The sequence below is a fragment of the Ostrinia nubilalis genome, chromosome 23 (assembly GCF_963855985.1).
Source record: "Ostrinia nubilalis chromosome 23, ilOstNubi1.1, whole genome shotgun sequence".
In the NCBI taxonomy this organism is placed as follows: Eukaryota; Metazoa; Arthropoda; class Insecta; order Lepidoptera; family Crambidae; genus Ostrinia; species Ostrinia nubilalis.
Genome location: NC_087110.1, coordinates 9,205,713 through 9,220,927, shown reverse-complemented (window position 1 = coordinate 9,220,927; position 15,215 = coordinate 9,205,713). Strand labels below are relative to the sequence as shown.

At 39.7% G+C, this 15,215-nt stretch overlaps 1 protein-coding gene across 1 annotated transcript in view; it reads left to right on the top strand.

Annotated features, from left to right (window-relative positions):
- The window catches only part of LOC135083481 (histone-lysine N-methyltransferase, H3 lysine-79 specific-like), a 56,736-nt gene that overhangs the window by 35,529 nt on the left and 5,992 nt on the right, over nucleotides 1-15,215 (top strand). Inside the window, exons 3-7 of the mRNA XM_063978219.1 lie at nucleotides 59-232; nucleotides 10,535-10,803; nucleotides 11,461-11,545; nucleotides 12,770-12,908; nucleotides 14,838-14,962. Of these exons, the coding sequence (XP_063834289.1) occupies nucleotides 80-232; nucleotides 10,535-10,803; nucleotides 11,461-11,545; nucleotides 12,770-12,908; nucleotides 14,838-14,962 (771 nt within the window). The 5' untranslated portion in view covers nucleotides 59-79. The remainder of the gene's footprint in view (nucleotides 1-58; nucleotides 233-10,534; nucleotides 10,804-11,460; nucleotides 11,546-12,769; nucleotides 12,909-14,837; nucleotides 14,963-15,215) is intronic.

Genomic DNA, 15,215 nt, shown 5'->3' with positions numbered 1-15,215 from the left:
GTATAATGGGCATTGTATTATGGGCAGAGAAGATGTGAAGCATTTTTATTGCTTACAGCGATACCTGGGTCTGCCAGTGATGCTGAAGGCAGGCGAGTACTCGCCCAACAACCCGCTGCTGGCGCGGGAGCGCGCGCCGGGCGACGCGCTGCTCGGGCTCGGCGAGTACGAGCGCCGCCGCCACACGCTGCGCAGGATCCGCCAGCAGCAGTACCGGGAGTATCTGGACCAGGTGAGACAAAAGAACTAGCATAAGTTTAAGGGGACTATTCTTCTGAGCTAAAAGACGAGGGCTTAAAATAGACGATGTCTGTCCACTACTGATAGTCTGTGTGTGACCATAGTCTGTTGATGAATCAATATACGAGCGCCGCCGCCACACGCTGCGCAGGCTCCGCCAGCAGCAGTACCGGGAGTACCTGAACCCGGTGAGCTGGAGAAGAAAACAAAAGCCAACTTATTTTCCACGGCAAGGAAGCTTGTTGATAGTTCCCACCACTGTAAGTTCTTTGACAAATATAAGCGTCGCTGCCACACCCTTCAGAAGATATGCCAGCAGCAGTACAGAGAGTATCTGGACCAGATGAGCAAGCAAACACGTATGTTTTTTAGCACAATGGAGAAGCTTGGAGACGGTTCCCACCACTGTAAGTTCTCTGACAAAAGCTAGTACTTTTGCTACACGTTTCGGAAGATATGTCAGCAGCCAAACAGAGACTATATTTTATGGACCAGGTGAGCTAAAGTCAAGGGCTAGCTTACGTTTAAATGCCGTTGCCACTACCATCACTGTCACTTACTTCTTCTTCTTACTTCTTTGTCTCTCTCAATGGATCAATGCACACACTAGAGAAGCTGGAAACTTCAACAGGGAAGCTTGGGGACGCTGGCGTACCGGCAGCAGTAGCTACTTGAAGAATTTGGATCAGGTGAGCCTAAAGTCAAGAGCTGGGAAAGTTTGACAGGGTTACATTAGCCCCACTCTTCCCATGGACGTTATAAGAGGCGACTAAGGAACTAATATGCGGCCTCCCTAACCCTTCTGGCCAACGTGTGGAGTAGTAACGTGCCAAACCTAGACCCAGCTACCAGTGATGCTAAATTTAGTAGTACCTGTAAGTTCTCTGACAAAAGCTAGCGCTTCTGCTACCACACTCTGCGCAGGATCCGCCAGCAGCAGTTCAGAGAGTATTTGGATCAGGTGAGTTAGAAAGTTAAAAGGGGCTAGCTTAAGTTAAAAGTAGCAATTTCGTATAAACGGAATTAACGTCTGAATGGATCGACGAATTTAAAAGTGTAGCTAGCAGTGGCTGCATTGGAAAAAGCAGAGATTGTGTTCTGTGACGCTCCTTGGGATCTTACGTTCAGCTGTGGACCGAGCTGATGAGCTTCTGTCTGAGTTGCCAGGGTCCGTAATAATTAGCTGGTCAACATGCAACAAAACAAAAATTACTCACCAATAGGGATGATGACTGGGTAATGAAATCGAAATTTTATTTAGTCCGTAAGACAGATAATTCGAATAATTACAGTATTATATTGAGTTGAAATGTCGCGTGACGTCAATTTTGAGTAAAAATTCTACTCAAGCGTGACGTATCGCGCCATTTGAACTTGATGTAGCACCAGTGGGTCTAGTCAAAACGCACTTTAAAATCGCAAACCCATCGCAAACCAGTCGCAAACAAACAAACAAATCGCAAAAGAGGTCGATAACAAAAAAGGCTTAGTCAAACGGCAAAAAATCGAATCGCAAAGCCCTACCTATCGATAATCGAAAGACTGGATTGAAATTTCCCATACAAAGGCTTAGCCAACATGCATTTAAGACTCAATCAAAATCGAATCGAATCGCAACACCCGCCATTTTCATTGCGATTACTTAAACCCCGGTGATAAGCTTCGATTATATCGAAAACCAATAGGGTGAGTTGCACCACCTAACTTTGACCGTAACTATGACGTTAACCGGTGTTTTTTGTATGGAGTTTGACAGACTTTAGACGTTTGTCAAAGTTAAACTAAGATGGTGCAACCCACCCTAAGGCTGTTTTGACAAATCCGTATCGCGATGTCGTTTTGACAGCTAATTTGACAGCGAAGCATAGACGTAAACAGAGAGCAGAAAGAAGGAAGAAACTAATTTTAAAAAAAAAAGCTAAAAAAAGTAAAAACAATCGCAAAGTCATAGACATTTTTTAACTTTTATTCGATTTTGAATGAACTTTTATATCGGCGCGTCGTTGGTGGTTCAATGTGCATTTTGGCTGCCATTTTCCGATCGAATCGAATTACTGGTGACGCGGCGACTGACATTAGTGAAAACTTCCTATTGGTTTGCGATGGCATTTTGACTAGACCCACAGGCCTGTTCATCTCCGCGAGTTCACATCGAAAACAAAACACGCACGATAGCCCACCTACAGGAGGCGATTCGACAAGGCGTCACATACGAGATACGAGCGAGCATTGACACACGCACGCGTACTCTTGTATTATGGAAAAAAATAAAAAAATACTGTATAAAAAATACTGTGCAGTATTTAACTGCCTAAATAATAATAAAAACACACAATGTACTTTTTTTAAGTTGCCTGAAGACACTGAGAGGTAAATAAGTGGTTATTGTTATTCATGATAATTCATGCAAATTCATGTATTTCTTCCGACATTTTCCGCGATTTGGCACTTCACGTCACACATTAGTTTGCCGAAGTTCGCCGAGCCAGCTATTGTCAATTATTATAGGTGTCAAACAGGATAGGGTCTTTGCTCTGGTTTTCGTCCAACTATCGGAGTTGCCAACTTTGTGATCTTAAAATACCCTTACATAAATGTATCATATTATTTTATGTCGTTCGAGTGCTCATAAAGGCAGTCAACTAAAGTCCATACTGCAACGCACACACAATCCGCACCGTAACGTAAACGCCTTGCCTCGCCGATGATGACAGTGCGCGAAGGGCAATGACAGCTCGCAAAACACTGACGTATATCAATGTCTCATGGACTTGGCGTAACTTTAAAATAAACGTACTCGGTACATTACGCACACATTTACACGCATTATAAATACATACACGATTTAAGAAAACAACATGGCCGCAATATAGGTAATCAGCTGACAGGTATTTGTGTGTGTGTGTGTGTGCGTGTAGTTGTCAGCTGATTGCCTATAAATATGTTGTTTTCTTAAATCTTGTATGTAGGTACCTACTCGGCACAAGTCAGGTAGTTAGTGATGTCACATGAAAATGTTGCCAGAATGAGTACTGACCAAACATTATCTATTTCTTTTTTTATACATCACCAGGGGTAAGTTAGAAAGAGATAAACAGCTGTTTGTCATTAATTTGTCGAATTTTTGTATAGATCTATATTTCCTCTCCACTATTACCTCCATGCCACAAAAGGCGATACGTTTGTGCCTACTTGTAATTAGTCACAATATTACATCATTTACTTTTGCACTCGGCACCAACTCCAAATTGAAATGTAAAACAAAACATAGTATCAGATTTTCTTTATTCTTTCTTGTACTAAATGTGTCACATAGAAATGTTGAACAATGTTCAGTCAGTCGCACACCAACCTCTGTACATATTGGTTATCTGCAATATAATTTGGAAACCGAACATCTATAATTATTTCTGAAGAAACCTCTCACACTTCATCCATCCACCGAGGCCAGGAAAACGTTGTTGATCCCTTTCCGAGTTGATTTGCCTGCTATATGACCTGAGCTATGCTTAAAAAAATGACCCTTAGTCATCTAAGATTTAATTTTGTATGAAGAAGTTTAATAAACACTTAAAATTGTGTTTATAATGCTATCAATTAGACATACGTGCCAAAAACTTTTCCTGTCAGCACGTTTTTTTTCTAGCGCGATGATTTCTGCAATGTTCCGGTGACCGGTGTATGGCCGCGCATAAACGTAATTTTTTGGAACTCGCTACTTTTTAAATTACATTTTCATTTAGGTAGAACTGTTGCTTAGGCATTATAGATTGCAACAAAACTAGCGCGGGATGGCTACTGCCTTCTGTGAATACAATACTTTGTATTCAAATTTTACGCATGTGTTTATGGCAGCTCAGTGAAATGGACGAAAACCGAAGTTAGATAGAAAACCAGCACAATGACCCTACTTTCAAAAATTAATATTGCGATTTTATAAATCACTTAAACAACTTTATATTAATTTGCGGTACGAAGTACGCCGGGACAGCTCGTAAAACAAATTCATTACTTATTTACATATTACTAATTTATCAACTTTGTTCATTGTTAGTTCATTAGTTGTTCGTGTTTCGTTTGCGTTAGACCAAGAGCCGAATGCAAAAAATAAATGTTATAGCCTGACCAGGAACATAAAAACCCTGGCATAGAGGCGCGTCAATTGCATTTGATAGTGCAACACTGAGTACAGTCGTACCTGTGTTAAATTAATAGGCTAACTTTATGTATCAGGATTTAGGATTACGGGCTAATTTGATATTTTCATTAATTAACGAAAAAATATTATTATAGGTAACCTGGTTTAAATAAATTAAATGAAACCATCAATCGAGCTAGTAGGATTTATTTTATTATTCATCAATAATCAAATTCAGAACTTGAATCTTCAACTGCAATGTCTGCTCATGAACGCTTCAAACTCGGTACTTCTTTCCCAATTCCATAAAATTCAACACTTAGAAAGTGACAAAAAAAAATAGGTAGTTGAAACAAACCACAGCTAATTTTCATAGTGGACTGTACTATACGATAAACATGTCAGTCAATTTGACAACCTTTGTCAGAAACATTATTCAATGAAAATATTGTCCGAACCCTTAGTATTTCTCTTCGACAAATACTTTAACACATTGTGACCTTCTTTCACGACTATAAAAAGATTTTAGCAATTTAATTCACAAAATCAATGGACAACACGCATAAGTTGTAATATTAAGTTAAATTATGATTTAATTTAAAGTTTAGATCACATACATTACACTAGTCTTTATTTCACCTCAATCCATCCAGTATTACCGAAGATAGAGCCTCGAGAAGTTTACGCACCTTTTTAAATTTTCAAAAATTTCCAATATTCGCGCGTGACGTCACAACATGATTTTTCAGCCCCCGCACGTTAACCCATTTACCACTTTTTGTCTTTTTCCAAATAAAATAAAATTTTACCCAACTGACAACTGTTGTTAGTTGTCATCGTTCAATCACATTTCAAACCCAAAAGTAACCATTATTATGCCACCTATTGCCAATTTTGTGCACTATTAAGCCATTTTTACATTTATGTATGCGCTATAGATGCTAAGAGCGGATTATACGAAACTCCACCCCTAATGGAGTAAAACGAGGTCCACGCGTACGAAGTCGCGGATGCGAAAGTTTGGATGTCTGGATGTTTAAAGTAAAGTAAAGTCATGTTTATTTCTCACCAACATAACAGATAATATTATGATATTTATAATAACAAATAATCAGGAAAAATAAAAAGTAAGAATGTTGGACGTTGGTGGGTTGATACCTGAACTAGGAAGATTCTTGTCTTAGGTTTGTTACTCTTTCACGCAAAAAGTACTCAACGGATTTTGTTGAAACTGTACAATATTATTGTTTGTAACCCAGATTACCATATAGGCTATAATTTATGCCGATCTGTGACACTGAATTTCACGCGGGTGAGGCCGCAGACATAAGCTAGTCGTGAAATAAATAGGAAAGTTTAAGGATCTGAAACGTGGTCGCTTACTATGGGCCTCATAAGAAGGCTCAAGGTCACCCAAAGGGCGATAGAGCGGGCTATGCTCGGGGTTTCCCTGCGTGATCAAATCAGAAATGAGGAGATCCGCAGGACGCAGAATTGCTAAAATGAAGTGGCAGTGGGCGGGACACATAGCTCGTAGATACGATGGCCATTGGGGCAGAAAAATTTTCTTGAGTGGCGACCACGGGCTGGAAGAAGTAGCGTGGGTAGGCCTCCTACTAGGTGGACCGACGATCTGGTAAAGGTCGCGGGAAGAACCTGAATGCGGGCAGCACAGGACTGTTCATTGTAAAAAACCTATGGAAAACCCAAAGGCCTCTCGCCTTTGTCCAGCAGTGGACGTAATTTGGCTGTAACGACGAAATAGGAAAGAATGTAAAATTATCAAAACTTTCTCTAATGCAGCATTTTTCCAATTTCTCAACGAGCGCGGCAATCACACTTAACTAACAGGCTAACAGAGAGCATAGCGAAATCTATTTAAACACCAATTTTCAAAACTCCCAGAACACTCTCCAGGTAACCACGTTAATTTGTACCAAACGACTGGACTATAATTTAACTGAAATAAAAATTTGGATACCTACATCTTCTCAAAAACAAAAAAAAACTGGTGCTAAAAGGGTTAAGTGACATTTTGACATTTGTAGAGGGGCTTGTAGAAGGGGAGGCTATGGTGCTGAATGTGGATTAACTCGGGTGTCATAGTAACATTAGGTTGCTAAGCTTGATAATAAAAAGAAAAATATTTTATTCAATGTAAATAGTCTGATCATAAGTTCTGTCATATGATAATAACTTTTGAATTTTGAATGAAGGTCTCAAAAACATTTTTTACTGAATTAGAATTAGAAAGAAAAAATATGCGATAGTTCGAATTTTATTGTATGTGTAGTGGACGCATAATGAAGTCCGAACTGCAGTTGTCACGCTGCATTGGTGCGGCTACGCGCCAAAGCATATTTTAGTCGCGATGAAAAATTTTAGTTCATCTTTTCATTAAATGATAGGTGTCTATGACAGACAGCTACACATCACTATCGGTCGATCTCATTCGGTCTGCGCGCGCGTTCACTCTTCCATTCACTGTATCCCCCTCTCGCCTATAGTTCCAAAATACTGTGTCCTATCCATGACATTGACAGTGGGGCGCCACTGTCAATACCGGATCGCTGGTTCCGATTTTGCCATGTTGGAAACCATCTAATTGAATGATGGTAGCGCCCCCCTGTCATTGAGTTTGGTGGGACAGTTCAGCGTAGGTCATCTATATCAGCCACCGAACCGGCTTGCCGGCCGGCACGTTAACTCCAATTTCAATGTAATATAATTGTCTAAAGTACAATAAATTCTCTAAACTAAATAATGTATTTCTTTAATTAGTTCTGCGTGAACAATAGGTACAATGACGTTTTAAGTGTAAAAAATCAAAAATAAAAGTAGTTGCCCTCTCACGGACAGGGAGACCTAGTAGTAGTAGCGTTAAAAGCAGTGAAGGCGAGAACCCAAAGAATCCCATGCTTTATAACTGTTTGTGTAACCCTGGAGGTAGTCTACAGCAGAAACAGGGTGAAATTAAAACCAGACATCGTTCAGAAGTGCGTTCAAAAGACCTGAGATTTAAAAAAAATCGACGTTTTGTTTAAACAGTTAGCGAAAAAAAAGTGACATGAAAATGAAATACAAAATGATAAGGTATGGTAAATGATAAGTTTTCATCAATGAAGAAGCAGAAGTTCTCATATGTCCTCCATCTAGGCTAGTTTCCGTCGTCACTCAACGTTTGACTGCGTGTCTCAAATTTGGGCTTAATTGAGGTATTTTTTGGGTGAGAGGCATAAGAACTAATGCCGTTTTATATCAAAAATTCATACTTAGAGGTACTCAACCAGGTACAAAGTATTTCCTTGTATGTTAGTCTGCCACTCTTTAGTAAGTCCCGAAATCCCCGCTTCGGCTCCCCTACTAACCATTCTAACCATTGTACACAGATAATATCTTACATGCAGCTTTTCATGTTACTACGTCACATTTTCAAAATCCGCGCGGAAAATCGCTCCAAGCGGAAGAGCGCACTTTGAGCTTGAATATTTCAGTCATTTTGAAAGATATCAAAAAAGTAAAAATACAGTATTCATTCTAATTTTTTGTAGTTTTTATTGGCATCTTCAACAAAAATTGTGCGCCATGTCCATTGCGCTCATTTAAAATAAAGTTTGTTTACACTCTGACAGCAATAGACTGACATGCAAGGTGACATATCAATGAAGTTTTCAGTTACTGTTGCCATTAAAAGAAATTAGTACCATTAGTTTTCCGCAACATGGCGAGGGTTTTTATGTTCCTGGTCAGGCTATACTTAATTATATTAATCCTACAAAAAACGGACGGACGTGTGCAAGTCTAATAACCATATACTTGGTTAACTCATTTTAAAAAGTGCACAAAAACGTTCTATGTTCAGACAGACTATATGACGAATCTATAAGGGTTCCGTTTTTGCCATTTGGCTACGGAACCCTAAATACCGTATCAAAATCTGATGCATAGTTTTAAAGATCTAAGCATACATAGGGACAGACAGACAGGAAAGCGACTTTTTTCAACCGACTTCAAAAAAAGGAGGAGGTTCTCAATTCGACCCGTATGTTTTTTTTTTATAATTATTACGTAGTGATGATGGGCATATAGACCAAATAAAGACATTTTGATTTAAGGGGGGGACATCGTAAGAGCCATTCACATTTTTATCAGAAAGTTAATAAATTAATATATTTAGGTTTTTGAAATCTAAAACAGCCAGGAAATCAAAGAGGCAAACATGATACCTTTGTGATTTTATAGGAATTTTATTGTAAAACACGGTCGGTCATATTAAACTTTTATAAAAAAATCCAGAGGTAAATGTTTTTTTTTCGAGAATTTTTTTTTCTAATCGTGTTTTCGAAAATATCATCCCATCACACATACGTTCTGTAATACATAATATTGAAAACAGTGCGAAATATCGTCAATTGCAGTTTTCACATACTAAGGGCCCATAATGAAATTAGTATAATGTTTGTTTATGTAATAAAATTTGGTTTGAAATACCTACTGAATTGAATTTTTATTTCTTACTAGCTTTTTGGCTTCGCCCACGTAAAATAAATTGTCACAGTTATGTGTGTTATAAAATATTTAGGTGCTAGCTCTTACACTATATAACTGGCGGCCGCATGTAGCTGCGCGTTGCCGCGAAGAGCAGTGAATGCAAGTGTGGTGCGCTAGATGGCGACACAGTAGCTTCTTGTAGCAGTCAGCCCTATGGCATCAAGACAGTACCGATCACTGACGTATGTCAACAAAACGGTGCTCGACTCTTAAGACAAGCTAAATTACACCATATTGTTGATGACATTGAGCATAGGGGAGAGGGGGGCAGCTTTGGACAGGGGCAGCTTAGAACAAATGAATTTAAAAATCACTGGTTTAGGCTACAATGGTATAAATCATAATTTATATTGCCAGCACTGATGCGCATAGCCGTCACATCTCATTTTTAATATCTAACTGTAGGTTAACCGGCAAAAGTGGTTTTTTGTTTTTGACTGCCAATTTCGCACTTTTTTATTTTGGTTCTAAGGATTTTGTGGACGTAGTTTTATAAAATAGTGAGTGGTTTGTTTACTATATGGAAGTTTAAATAGTTTCAATGAAGATTTGATAAGAAATTGCGATATAAAAATATGTTCCGTTATTAAACTTATGTTTTTTTCTGGAAATATACCCATGGGGCAGCTTTGAACGAAATGGTTGGGGCACCTTTGAACTTTATAAATTTTCTCTTTTAAGTGGTATTATGAAACCTTAAGTTTTCTAATACTTCGTAGAAGGTTTTTACATAAAAAATAAGCAGATTGCTTTACTGTGACAGATAAAATTTCAAGCTGGGTGAAGTCCGGGCAAAAGCTAGTTTTAAAAGTTGATTGATATTTTTTAAATTATGCTGTTTTGTCTTTGATGTGTCATTAAACAGAAAGTTTATTAGTATTTAGTTAATTGATATATCTTATATTTACTTTTTTTTTAATAATATCCCTAAGTTTTGTGTTACTTTGTACAGAGTGATGTAAAATAAAATAAACATGTTAAATTGATCCCAAATGACACTGATCATTTAAAATTTTGTTTATTAATTATTTTAAAAATACACATTCATAAATATTCAGTTTTATTTCATTGAAAAAAATACTAATTCAAAACTGCCCCAGGCGTGTTCAAGGCTGCCCCGACTACGGGGCAGTTTTGAACGTTTACAGGTCTGTGCAAAAATCTAAATATCTTAATAAGCGTTCATGAATAATTAAGAAGAACATCATTATTTTGTTGTGTGATAACCATGACCTCTATCTAGGAAGAAAAAATTAATGAAATCGTTCAAATTTGGAAGATATTTAATAAAGTATGAAAATTGTTCAAAGCTGCCCCCCTCTCCCCTACATTTTTTTGAATACCTTCGCGAAGAAAAACTTCTGTACGTAGTACTTATTATTATTCTGTGGTAGCACTGTTATTATTTAATTATGAAAGAAAATAAAAAATATGAGTAATATTTTCTAATTATCTGTCTGACGGACTAATAATTGAAATTTTGTCATCTAGCCTATTGTGATTGGTAAAAAAAGTTATACCTTGTGATTTTCACATACCTCAGTTTCTTTGTGTATACAAATTCACATTTTATCATAATTCTCAAATTGTAACCATCTTTCGCAGCAAGCAAAAAAGAAGCAAGAGGCGAAAGAGCAAGCGGAAAGGGAGCGGCGCGAGCGCGAAGAGAAAGAACGGGAACGCGAGGAGAGAGAGCGAGAAAGGGAGCGCGAGGAGAGGGAGAGAGAGCGCCAGGAGAGAGAGAGCCGCCAGGAGATAGAAAGGGAGCGCCAGGAGAGAGACAGGGCGAGGAGGATAGCGGAGAGACGCAGCCCGGAGAGAAGGAGAGCCAGTGACAATTATACTGGACATGTAGCTACGTTCTCCTATAACAAGTAAGTAGGATACATCTTTTCTTTTGTAAATATATTTTTTCCTGGGGAGAGAGTGCCAGGAGAGAGAGAGCCATCAGGGGATAGAAAGGGAGCGCCAGGAGAGAGAGAGCCGCCAGGAGTTAGAAATATAACAAGTGAGTGGGATCAAGTTAATCTTTTCTTTTATTAACAGAATTATTTTTTCCCGTACCTTGGAGGGTGCGTAGAGCTTGATTAACAGATGTAACTAGATCTACATGAGATCTGATTAGATAAGATAAGATAATTTATTTATTTGCACAGAAACATGGTACAGTACATACAGGTGTCAGTGGAAACAATCAAGCTCAACATGTTTCGTCTTGTTAAGACATGCAAAAATTTTAAGAAGTCAAATCATCTATTTTATTAAGAATTATAAATAATCAATTCATTCATTAAGATCTTAGAGAATCAAATCAAATCAAATCAAATAATCATTTATTGTATTAGTTATAGGTATAATATATAATATAATATATAATCTAACATTAAGTTACATATTAAAATTAAAAAAAAGTCTATTGAAAGTATCACAGCAATAAAGGAATTTATTACTGGTCACTTTGTGACAGTCCCATAATGGTCTTGTCTTGGCAACATTATAAATGCATGGTTTTTTTGTTTCTTAATTTTCAGTCGAGTGGATACAGGCGTTCAAGTGGACAGTGTGTCCGCGCCTTTATCAGTGGCCGTTCAAACTGATGATTCAGAGCTATTCAGGGTAAGTTTTACATTATGAGTAGGTATTAAGTTTTACATTATGAATATAAAGAATATTGAAAATGATAATTTGTTAGGTAAAGAATTGAAGGAATGGTTATTAAAGAAATGTTTTTACTCTTTGAAAGAATTGTATGATCTCAAAAATTAATTAGAATTTGTACTTACATTTATTAAAATATTTTAGATTAAGCTTAATTTATATTATGTATAATGTTGCAATGCCCTCACAGGGCTCATGTTCTGAAACTATTTCATTTTTAATACCTTGTTTGTACCACATGAAGCAATAAAGATATTATGATTATGATTATGATTAATGTTAATGGCACTGGCATCTCCACTCCCAAACCACTCTTTTGAATTTGTATTTTTTGATCGAAAAGAGACTTGATCGAGAGTTTCATAATCTATTTAGCCTTCCAAACTTTGTTTGCAGACTTCGACTACTTGAAGAACTTTAAACAACCCTTGTTGATTGTTTACTAAAGTAGGGCCAACGAGAAGCGATACCAAATGTAAACAAACCCAATGTCATGGGTGAACCCGTCTGACTTTGACATATTTTGGCGGGAGAACGAGACATTACGACAAATACACAAGATGGGAAGAGACAGAATATATTGTCAACTCGACAGTTGTATCGACCAGTTGTATCGACCATTTGTATCGCTGCTAGTTGGCCGTACTTTAGTTAGAATAATCCAAGCGTTCTACTCATGTGTTCATATAAGATTTTAAACTTTCGCGTTTCATTTAGATTTTTGTGTTTTTGCATTTGTGTGCATGAACATATTTGTTTGTATTAGACTGGGTGTTTTCTATGTATAATAAGTATGTATTTACAAAAAAAAGTATTTAAGTATGTTTATATCCGTTGTCTAGTACCCATAGTACAAGCTTTGCTTAGTTTGGGACTAGAAGCGCAGTGTAAAATGTCCAAGGATATTTATTTATTACTAGCTTTCCGCCCGCGGCTTCGCCCGCGTGGAATTTTGTCTGTCACAGAAAAACAATATCGCGCGCGTATTTACTCACCGTTTAGACTTACCCTGGACTACGACAAACATTTTAAAACCAAAATCAGCTCAATCGGCCCAGCCGTTCTCGAGTTTTAATCAGACTAACGAACATCAATTCATTTTTATTTATATAGAAGAAGATAGATAGATTTTGACTTACGAGAAGATATTTCTATTCATGTGTTCATATTATTCCTTTCCAGCTCCCCTCCCCATGCAAGTCGCAGCTCACGCAAGCGGAGCGGGAGCTGTCCCCCCACACGGTGGCCCCCGAGCGCCCCCCGGCCGCGTGGGCGCCGCGCGGGGGCGCCGAGCGCCGCCGGAGCCTAGGGGACTTCGACGGTGAGTGGACGGGGACTAGTGGGGACCTTCCGTCTAGCTAGACTGGACTAGCTTGCAACCCAATCAAGAGTGTAACACTTGAGGACTAGTGGAGAGCGACTAGACACTTAGGGATTAGTGGGAACCTACTAGACACTTGGGGACTAGTGGGAACCTACGAGACCCTTGGGGACTAGTGGGAACCTACTAGACACTTGGGGACTAGTGGGAACCTACTAGACACTTGGGGACTAGTGGGAACCTACTAGACACTTGGGGACTAGTGGGAACCTACCAGACACTTGGGGACTAGTGGGAACCTACTAGACACTTGGGGACTAGTGGGAACCTACGAGACACTTGGGGACTAGTGGGAACCTACTAGACACTTGGGGACTAGTGGGAACCTACTAGACACTTGGGGACTAGTGGGAACCTACCAACCACTTGGGGACTAGTGGGAACCTACGAGACACTTGGGGACTAGTGGGAACCTACTAGACACTTGGGGACTAGTGGGAACCTACGAGACACTTGGGGACTAGTGGGAACCTACGAGACACTTGGGGACTAGTGGGAACCTACTAGACACTTGGGGACTAGTGGGAACCTACTAGACACTTGGGGACTATTGGGAACCTACCAACCACTTGGGGACTAGTGGGAACCTACCAGACACTTGGGGACTAGTGGGAACCTACGAGACACTTGGGGACTAGTGGGAACCTACTAGACACTTGGGGACTAGTGGGAACCTACGAGACACTTGGGGACTAGTGGGAACCTACTAGACACTTGGGGACTAGTGGGAACCTACTAGACACTTGGGGACTAGTGGGAACCTACGAGACACTTGGGGACTAGTGGGAACCTACCAGACACTAGGGGACTAGTGGGAAACCTACTAGACACTTGGGAACTAGTGGATACCTTCTAGCTTCCATTCCCATGCAAGTCTCAGCTCACGTAAGCAGAGAGGGAGCTATTCCCCTCCCTACATAGTTGCCCCCGAACGCCCCCCGACCGCGCTGCGGGGTTGGACTTAGATTGTGAGTCCCCATTTGAGCAATTTTGTCGGGGGTTGGTGTCGTCTTATTTTTGACAGCTCAAACAAAGGGGAGAGGGAGTTGTCCCCCACATAATGGCCCCCGAACGCCCCTAACTTATGTTATCTTGATTTTTTTTGTTTAAAATTACTTGTAATGTTATAATCACTTACGGATCTCCGTGGTCTTTACTATGGGTCTCTTAAAAAAACTCAAAGCACCTATAAGAGCGGTGGAGCGTGCTAAGCTAGTTATTCCTAGGAATTACCTTCTCCGAATTAGAAATGTGGAGATTCGTTGAAGAATTGACAAACTTAAGAACTCGTAGAAATGATGTCCATTGGGGCAGAAAAGCTCTCGGGTGGCCGAAAGACTAGTGTGGCCCGACTAGGGTGGCAGCGTAGGACCGGTCCTTATGTAAATCCTTGGGGAGAAGGCCTTTGTCCAGCTGTACTTAAGTTGAAACGTTCGTTAAAATCATAGAGTCATCATCATCATTTCAGCCGTAGGACGTCCACTGCTGAACATAGGCCTCCTCCAATGCTTTCCATGTTGATCGGTTGGTAGCGGCCTGCGTCCAGCGCTTCCCTGCTACCTTTATGACGTCGTCGGTCCACCTTGTGGGTGGACGTCCCACGCTGCGTTTTCCGGTACGCGGCCTCCATTCCAGAACCTTGCTGCCCCATCGGCCGTCAGTTCTGCGTACTATGTGTCCTGCCTATTGCCACTTCAGCTTGCTAATCCGTCGCGCTATGTCAGCGACTTTAGATCGTTTACGGATCTCCTTATTTCTGATTCGAGTTCGTAAAGAAACACCGAGCATAGCCCTCTGAGTGATATTGTGAGGCCATGTTTCAGAGTCTCATAGTGTATACTATTTTAATTTCTTCTTATGTATTTCCAGAGCGCTCCTCTACCCTGCTAAAGAAATCGAACCGCGACAAACTGACGTCGGACCTCCGCCATTCGTACATGCCGTCCATCTTCGATGCAGACGCCATACAGATGCGCAACTTGCAGGCTGAGAAGGTAAGGCGAACTTAACGCCAATAGGCATTATCTGCTAGTTAATCTTCGGGCTAAAAAGAAATAAACGTTTGGTGATGCTTTAAAATCAAAAGAAAGTCATTATTTCTGACTTTGTAAACTTTAGTGTCATTAAACTCATTAAAAGTTCTCACTCACTCTCACTCTTTTGACTGGAAAAATCAGTTCAAAGTGATATTGATTGATTTTTGCAGTCAAAAGTGGTTTTGACCGATTATGAGTTTTGACTGTAACA